We start from the raw sequence: 9,192 nt of genomic DNA on the forward strand, positions 1-9,192 counted from the left end.
TCTTCACTGGTTTTATTTAATGTAGCTTATTAACTCTCTCCATCTCAAAGGACTCAGTGCAGCTCCAAGAGGAATGTTTGCTCAACACTTAAATGTAAAGACAACTTTCCTATATGCAAGAAGGTACATAAATGTAAAAGCCATCATGATACAAAGAACCTGGAAAAGGAAGGCTCATGGGCAAGTTGCAGGAGTATCTATGGGCTCAAACAAGAAGCAAGGGCTTGGAATGAAACACTGAACCACATGTTTTTTAAGAAGCAAACCTGATCCGTGTCTATATACCAGTTGCAAGAACAAAAAATGGACACACATTCTGTCTTTATTGTTTCTCTGTACACACATTCTTTCTACTGGGCATAAACTATCTCCCTAAGCTTTAAAAAGGATTGTAAAGCAGAAACACTTTGAAGGTGTGAAGATTATCTGTGATAAAGCTTGAATATTTATTATTATTATTATTATTATTATTATTATTATTATTATTATTTGGGCTCAGCCCCACCTACTTTTTTATTTGCCCCTGCTTATTTTTTCATTCTGACCCACCTACTTCTGTAAATGCAACTGTTCAGCTATTCTGTGTATCCTTCAGCAAGAAAAGACTGCACATCCCTGATACAGGGAAATACTTGGGAACTACTTTTGCTGCTGTGAAGTATCCTCAAAGAATTCTGTGCCTACCTCTTTCGGTGTGGATTGCCCTGTGCAATGCCTCACTTAGGGCCTGTCAACTAGTTTGCTTTCCATGAAGCAAATAGTTGGATCACTTTTTAAAAATATATTCAAGGGGACATTCTTTCTTTCCTTCTCTTATAGATAGTGTCATAACTGTAACTGTACAAACTCAGTATGAAGACACTGACTGGTTCAAGATGGAGAAAGGTGTGGCAAGGTTGCATTCTGTCACCTTTCTTGTTCAACTTGTATGCCGAAGTGATCATCAGGAAACTGGAGCTAGACGAATCAAAAATTGGGATAAAACTTGGTGGATGAAACATCAATAACCTTCGATACACGGATAATACAACCCTCCTCTCAGAAACCCAGGAAGGCCTAAAGCACCTAATCGTGAGACTCAAAGAAGAAAGCGAGAAGGTTGGCCTCTTTCTGAATATCAAAAAGACAAAACTCATGACAACTGCAAAGAATGGAAACATCAAAACAGTAATTGATGGAGAGGAGGTGGAATGCGTGGAAGAATTCACATTTTTAGGATCACTGGTCAATCAAAATGGTGAATGCAGCCAAGAAATTAAATGCCGAATCATGCTGGGTCACACAGCAATGATGAGTATGAATCAAATTTGGAAAAGCAAGGATGTCAGCTTGATGGCTAAGTGTAGACTAGTCTGCACTATCATGTTCCCGATAACTACATATGGCTGTCAGAGCTGGACGATGAAAAAGTTGGATAGAAGGAAAATTGATTCTTTTGAACTATGGTGTTGGAGGAGGCTCTTGGGCATACCTTGGACTACAAAGATAACAAATAAAGAACTGTTGAAGCACATAAAACCAGGCATGTCACTAGAAGGAAAAATAACAACACTTAGATTTAGTTACTTTGGTCATGCCATGAGAGCAACATCATTGGAGAAAGACGTTATGCTTGGAACGGTCAGTGGCAAAAGACGACGAGGACACCGAAGAATGCACTGGTTGGATGTAATCAAAGCAGACACAGGCCAAAATATAAAGGAACTGAGAGAAGCTGTACAAGATTGGAAATCATGAAGAGAACTGGCTTATGGAATTGCAAAGGGTTGGATATGGCTGAATGGATAATTCGATTTGATTCGAGATAGTGTCATAAGACATGTCTCTATTTTTCTTTTACTTTGTGATTGTGAATCCAAATGGCTTCTTCTGTACTTACTTCCAACCAGGGGCATCTGCAGCCAAGGTGGTGACCACAATCACTGCAGATATCCCTGCCTCCAACTCATTACGGGTAGTCCTTGGTTAACAATGGTAATTGGGACTGAAATTTCCATCGCTAAGTGATGCTGTCATAAAGCGCAATGTCACATGACCACATCACTTAGTGATGGAAATCCCGGCAGTCCCTGTTGCCATCGTTAACTGAATCCCACTGGTTGTTAGGCAAGGACCACCTCTATATGAATCACCCTCCATGTTTCTATTACCAGACATACCTTTTTTCCTGAAAAAGACTTTTTTACAACTGGTAACAGGTCATTGTTGATGAATGTCCCTTCAACTTCAAGTTCACTGATACCTTGAGGCTCAAAGATGTTTGCTTCAATCTGTAACATTGATTTGAAATTATGTTGACATTAGCAAGACTGAGAAAAAAATCAGGCAGGCCAGTAATGTAAACTGTAAACAAAGCATTTTTAAAAAAGAATCGATTTCATTGTTATTTATACATTTGACTCTGAATTAATGAGTGAGATAAAATTTCCAGAAAGAGTACTGAGAGTCACTTAGAAACTTTTCCAAAAACTACTACAAGACAACACCACAACCAGATACAGCTAAGTAGATATTGGATCATACCTCAAACACATTGACAAGCTGCTTTGGGTTTACTTTTATGAACATCTCATATTTTCCAAAGTTTCGCTTCAACAGTTCCTCATACATCAACTGAAAAGTAACTTTGCTGGCTGATGCAATGTTGACTGAAACACTGAATTTTTCTGTTTTTCTTCCAGCAGCCCTTCAATGTTAGACACAGTAAGATTCGTAAGATTCAAGAGATCCATAAAAGAATGATCACATATCATCATGCTGAATAATGTAGCCCAAGATTTAATATTTTCATTTGCCCTTTGTTCATATACTTAGCATCTGTTTATTAAATAAATGCTTAGGATAGGAAATGAAAATAATGAAACAAATTTGGTGTGGCCTCACACACTTACTTCACAAGCCCTGCAGTCTGGCCAGTTGCAACTGCTTGTTGATACTGCTTTTGAGCAACTTCTTTTTCCTTTATGATTCCATGATAAGTGACACCATCAACTGTCCTATAGAAGAATATATTAGATATCTGAATATCTATGCAGACACTTTGTTTTTTCCCTTCAGTTCATCAGCTCCTGTAGGCTAAAGGAGATATTTGAGAGGTATAATAAAGAAGCTGGAAAAAATGCTGCCTCTATGTGACTAAAACAATAATGAAGAAAACTGAAGGAGGACCTGCTCCTAAAGGATGCTACAGAGCAGATGGTAAAACTCTACCCAGAGGGCAAGACTAGGTTATAGGAGCTTATATAACAGGAGATCACATTTCAGTTGAACACTAAAAAGAATGTCTTGAAGGTAAGAATAATGCTGTATGGAATCAGTTAACTAGATTGGTGAGAATGGAGCGGTTGTGAGGGAGACCTTAGTTCTGGACTTCTGTTTTGAGCAGATAACTGGATTAGACAGCTACGAGGTCCTCTGCAACTCTTTGATTCATGGTAATTATTCTGTTACCGTATCTGGCTGTCTTAGTTATTTCTAGATGATCTCCAAAGCATAAAGAAATAACAGCATAATGTACATACATGGTGAAGTTGGTAATAAAGGCTGTTTTAGGAAGCTCCACATCAAAGAAAGCTTCCTTGGACACATTGGCACGATTCACAGCTCGACTAGTGATGACATTATGGGAAAACCTGGAAGTAACACTGCAGTCAATTTTCATCCAGTAGATTTCTATGCCTTTGGTGTGCTAGAGAGTAGAAGAGCCACATAGTTATAAGGAAAAGTGCAGCTAATATTTTGTCTTTATTTTAAACACTTCATTTGAGATAGCACAAAGACCTTTCAATACTTCACATTCTAGACCAGGAAACTGCCAAAGATGAATTGGGTTGTGCCATGTAATTTTATGTAAACAAACATAAACAAAGAGGAGAAGTAGCAGAAGGTGGGAGAAGATCTGACAATGGTGAAAGGATATACAAGGTCAAATAGGAATTAACAAAAAGAAAAGAATGGCAGACAACATGGCAAGAATCAATGTCGGAAAACTGAAGAAAGCAATGCAGAACCACATATTCCACCTAAAGGTTTGCGTCTGGTTTCTAGAGTTCCTCCAAAAGTGCTGCCAAATTAATGTTTTTTATGTGACAGAAGGTAAATGATTACATACATAGTATTATTCATATAGAAGTATTACATGCATAGTATTATTAATTTAAATGCTACTTATATTTAATTAATATTTTATTTACTAACAAAATGTTAATTAAATTGGCCCTGATCTCAATCATTTCCTTGTTCCACTCCTGTTATTTTTTAAAATGAAACTCAAAGGCCCAAATATGTGCTCAGCATATCCATAATGCAAGTATCCAGGGAATGATTATGGTGGGGGATCTCTGGGTCAGACTTTTATCTCTGATCCTCAGGCAAAGTCTTGTATTGTCTTTCTAGGAAATGGATCATTATAGGGGCAGAATACCAAAACAAACTTCTAGGACATTTTATTTTCCTTTTGTGGAGGGAAGGCAAACAGATGCTTGTTAGTCCCTGAATCCATGCATGAGTTAGTCTCCTTCATAAAAGACGGTGATGGGGCCTTTGCACACTTGCACGTGATGGGTACCTTTGCAAGACCAAACTATAGTGAATGAAATATACTTCATATTTGCTCAGAACTAAAAACATCTCTGAACTCAAGAGGACTGATTTCTGAAAAAAGGTATAGAAGGTCTGACTTTATGAATTCTGTGAATCCTACAAACACACAAAAGTGTGAAAGAAGTTTTAAGCTGGGTAAATTATTTCTTTAAGCCCAGCAATGAAGAGGTATGTGACTAAGAGAAAATATAAACCATCAGCAGCAGTCTTTATTGCAGTCATTAACCAGCACAAAAGAGAAAATATGCAAACGACTTCATGTGGCATCAAAACTTAATGACCAGCATTCTAAATGAAAGGTTACTTACCACATCAGTGGCACTTCTCTTCTACAAATAAAGAGTGAAAAAAAAGGCTTAAGTATTGCCAAACAGAGATGCTATATCTCACAAAACATGTTGCATGATAGCTGTATGTTATTCCACATTTCGTTTCATTATAAGCGGCAGTATCACAATAAATTAGAGCTTCCATAAGATGAAGTCAGAATAATCTGCCTGCATAACATTGGTTGAGTTCTTACCAAACAAGCACCCGCCCCCCCACCCCAGCTTACCAACCTACCTCATTTGGAAAAATTAACCACATGAAGAGAAAATAACAACCATCTGGAAAATATTTCACAAATTATCATGCTAACTGGGATAAATGCCTCTACCTAATAGACAGAGCTTCCCTACTGTTCCTCAGATGCACAGAATACTAGGGTGATTTCATATTCCCCCCATGTCTGTGGAGCTACCTAAGCCTAATTTTAGGTAAGTTAGGTATAATCACAGTTGTGGTAGGGAATAATTCCCAGTGGAACAAATACCTGAAAAACTGCTCTATCTTTAAAGCTTCAGGGTTTTCTCTTTCAGAAAACCATCTGTGTCTCCTATTATCCATCCATCCATCCATCCATTCAGCCAGCCATCATCTATCATCAATCTCCATGCATCCATTTCAAACACCCCACCATCACACACAAATTGACCCAATTTCCTTTATCTGAAGTATTCTTTCTTTCCTTTATCTGAAGTATTCTTAGTTCAGTGTTTTCCAGCAAACAATTCTTGAAGCATGCAACATGGTATACGGTATATAGATCCAAAGAAGGTAAACAGAGTTTCGATCCAGCATGGGCCCCCTCAAGGTTCTGTAAACAGCTCATGAAAGGAGCCACAGGAGTTGCTGATAGGCAGTGAGGGTCCAAAGCCCCTTTGCCTGCTTCAAATCAAATCTTTATTATGATCACAGGCCACCAAAACTTTGCCTGCTTCACATTCAAATGCAGCACACCTCAGCCATGCAGCTCAGGGCATGCACGTTCACGTAGAAGTAGTCTCCATGAAATTTAGAATTGCAGCCAAATTAAGGTTACTGTTAAGTAAATGTATCTCGAATCAGGCAGGCATAAGGCTGAACAAGTTTTGAAGGATCAAGATGCTGCATTTGTGCTTGCTGCTAAAGCTAGAAAAAAAAATCTGCAAAAAAAAAAGGAAGTGACTTTATATCTTTAGCTACATACCTTAATGTTTCTGAATGGGTATATCAAAATATCTGATGTTATAAGAGCAGGAATCAAGGCCAATAAAATGTAAAATGGGATACACTTCCCCATGTTGAAAGAAAACTAAAAATGTCAATTTAGAAGGACGTTTATTTGTAGTGAACTTCATAAATAGTCAAAGAGTAACATCGAAGTAACTATGGCAAATATTTATCTTTGGGAAATGGTTGATGAAATTTCCTCATGAAAGCCAGAGGGTCCAAGGCCAGGAAACCACATTTCAGCCTCTGATCTATCAAGCCCAAGCTAACCCACCCTATGTAAAACACCATTAAAAATAAATTTCAAATTAGGATTTGTATCTGGATCACCAGTCTGGTCAGAATTCTTGTTCTCTGTATATTAGGAAGGAAATGGAAAGGTCACATAGCTGTAATAATTTTAGTTGGCTATTGGATGGTCATGGGTCCTCTTGTTCAAGAACTGGAACTGGAAGACTGTCCTCTTGTTAAGAACTATTGGAACATAATCCTCCATCTGAAACTACACTGTTTGAAGGGAAAGTCAATCCAAATCTGACTGAATCAGAATAAAGGAAAGCAGCCAAGTTTGTCTTGAAATTGCTCATCCACAGTTAGCAGGACTTGAATTCTGACTTGAGCAAGCACTTGGATCACCAGGATACATGTCCCACTGGGCACTTCTATTTTAATTATAGTCATTATGTTTTTATGCATGTAGAGTAAGATTGGTGTTTCCCCAACCTTTCTGGCTAGGGATAATTTGGAATTGTGAGAGCATACTGTGCATTGGACACTCTGGAAGTAGGATGTGCACACTTTATGCAAATCATATTATTCCTTTTTTTGGATTTCACTTTGTCTTTTCTTTAAAAAAAACTTTTTATTCTCTTGTCCCCTTTGTTTTGTAAAGCATCAGGAGCTGTGCTAATACAGAAAATACACTGATTTCTGAAACTGAGTTTAGATTGTATTGCATTTAGCAATTCTCTTTCTTCCCTTGATAAAATAGGAAGGAGTAGCACTTTCCCATGATCAAAGTTGTGTGTGGGAGAACAGGAAATACTGGCCCTCTGAGTTCTACTAATGTGTCTTCAGCTTCTTTACAGCTCTCTGTAATTAGAAGGGCAAACTTCTTTAGAACCCTGAACCATCAACACAGTTGCTGACCTTAAACTCTTGGAGGATCGTAAACAAGGAGAAAGTTATGTGCCAAAATGGGTTGTGGGAGAAAGCTGTTGCAGGTATCTTTTTAGGTGAAATGGTGTGATTCTTTAAAACAGCACAATTTCTAGAGTCTGCCGGTGCACAAAAATGTGCATACTGGGTAAGTTGTATGCAAAACTGCAAATGTTAACGGAAGTTTAATATGAGAATAATACAGTTTTGGGATTTTTTTTCTTTAATGTAGAATGATGAATTTTGACAGAATAGAGTAATAATTGAAAATATATAAAATGATTGTATGTCTTTATCTGTAAAATAGCAACCACATTAAACAAATTCAGGATACATTGCAGTAATTGCTCTTATGCTTAATATGAATGGGACTTTATACTTATACGAGGGAACAGAGCCTTTTCCTTAGTTTTTCAGACTCTGATTAAAGAAGAAAATTGTCATAAAAACATAATTAAATTCTGGTTTAAAGAGTGTTTCTAATTTTAAGCTGCTGTTAAACAGAGATTCCTCTCTTAATGTAGTTCTCACGGGGATGGTGACAACTGCTCCACTCCATGAATAAATTAATATACCTAGGACATTTCTACTAAAGAATGTCCATTTGATAAAGAGATATTTTGTGTCTTGAACAAACTATGTTAGAAAGGACAGCATAGAATTTAAAGAATTCTTGGGAAGGTAGAAGTGACCCTTAGCTGAAATTCTCCAAAGATGGTTTATTAGTCTCTGAAACACTGGTTTGTAGAAAGGAAGTACTTTGCTATCATGTATTTCTCCTGCTCATAATTTATCAGACTTTGGGGGGCGGGGGTGTCTGTCTTCATGGGATGGTTGGAAGAGTCCTGAGGCCCCCTGGTGGTCTCAAAGGCAAAGTTGGTTATTCTGTTCTATGAAAAAATGCTTATCCTATATATTACTAATCACAAACTCATTCTCCAATTGTAGAGAGAGACAAAAAAGCACCATCCGTGCACAACCGGAGTATCAAGAGATGTAGGAAAAATGAAGGCTTGCATAAATGTCAGGAAAAAAACTTTAAAAACTTCAAAGATAGAACCCCTCTCCCAAAAAGAGAGTGGATATGAGAAAGACTGAAGACTGAATAAAAGTAAAGAGTGCAAATGGAGATGGAAGTGGAATGGAATATCTGGGAAAGGGACATGCTGACTCCTGAACAGAAATATTCCTTGTTTCAATCTTTAGACAACCCTTATGTTTGCATAAATTATAAATTCCAATAGTAAAGGCCAAGGTTCTATTGCAAACACATCCGCAACAGCAATCAGAAATATAACACCCCACGTCAGGAACAAGAAATGCCGTATAATACTTGACAAGTGGGGTTATGAATCCAGGTTTTATGGCTTTCCTAAAGGCCTGTAGGGTCAGGCCATGTGGAATTCAGGAGGAATGCTAATCCTCACAGTAGGGATGGTTTCAGAGAGCGCCCACCTCTGATGCTTTTGCTGTTGCAATGGGACCCAGAGCATGCCCCCACCCGAGCTTACCGGACGGGTAAGAAACAATTGGACAGAAGCACTCTTGCAGGTAACCAGATCCCACATCATGAAGAGCCTTATAGAGAACCAGCACCTTGAATTGCATCCAGAAGCAACTGATAACCACATAGTAAAAGTGTCACGTGGGCAAAGCAAGATGCTCCAATAGTTATTTACGATGCTGCATTCAGGATCAGGTTTAGCTTCTGAATGGTCTTCAAGGGCAACCCCATGCAGTTGTCTGAATGAGAGATGACCAAGGGATTAGAGACAGTGAGGAAAATCTCCTGATCCACGAGGAAGTGTAACTGGCACACCAAATGTATCTGAGCGAAGAGCAAGAGCCAAGACCCCGAAATATTAATCCCAATAAATTTGTACCGGAATTAAGTCTTGT

General features: G+C 38.1%; 1 protein-coding gene across 1 annotated transcript in view; it reads right to left on the minus strand.

The window, feature by feature from the left end:
- LOC134489286 (inter-alpha-trypsin inhibitor heavy chain H3-like) overlaps positions 1–6,230 on the minus strand; it is a 34,369-nt gene extending 28,139 nt beyond the window's left edge. Inside the window, exons 1-6 of the mRNA XM_063291884.1 lie at positions 6,113–6,230; positions 4,911–4,931; positions 3,522–3,688; positions 2,892–2,996; positions 2,524–2,686; positions 2,160–2,270 (exon numbers count right to left, since the gene is read on the minus strand). Of these exons, the coding sequence (XP_063147954.1) occupies positions 2,160–2,270; positions 2,524–2,686; positions 2,892–2,996; positions 3,522–3,688; positions 4,911–4,931; positions 6,113–6,205 (660 nt within the window). The 5' untranslated portion in view covers positions 6,206–6,230. The remainder of the gene's footprint in view (positions 1–2,159; positions 2,271–2,523; positions 2,687–2,891; positions 2,997–3,521; positions 3,689–4,910; positions 4,932–6,112) is intronic.
- Positions 6,231–9,192: the final 2,962 nt, after the last annotated feature.

The sequence above is a fragment of the Candoia aspera genome, chromosome 2, assembly GCF_035149785.1.
Source record: "Candoia aspera isolate rCanAsp1 chromosome 2, rCanAsp1.hap2, whole genome shotgun sequence".
Classification (NCBI taxonomy): Eukaryota; Metazoa; Chordata; class Lepidosauria; order Squamata; family Boidae; genus Candoia; species Candoia aspera.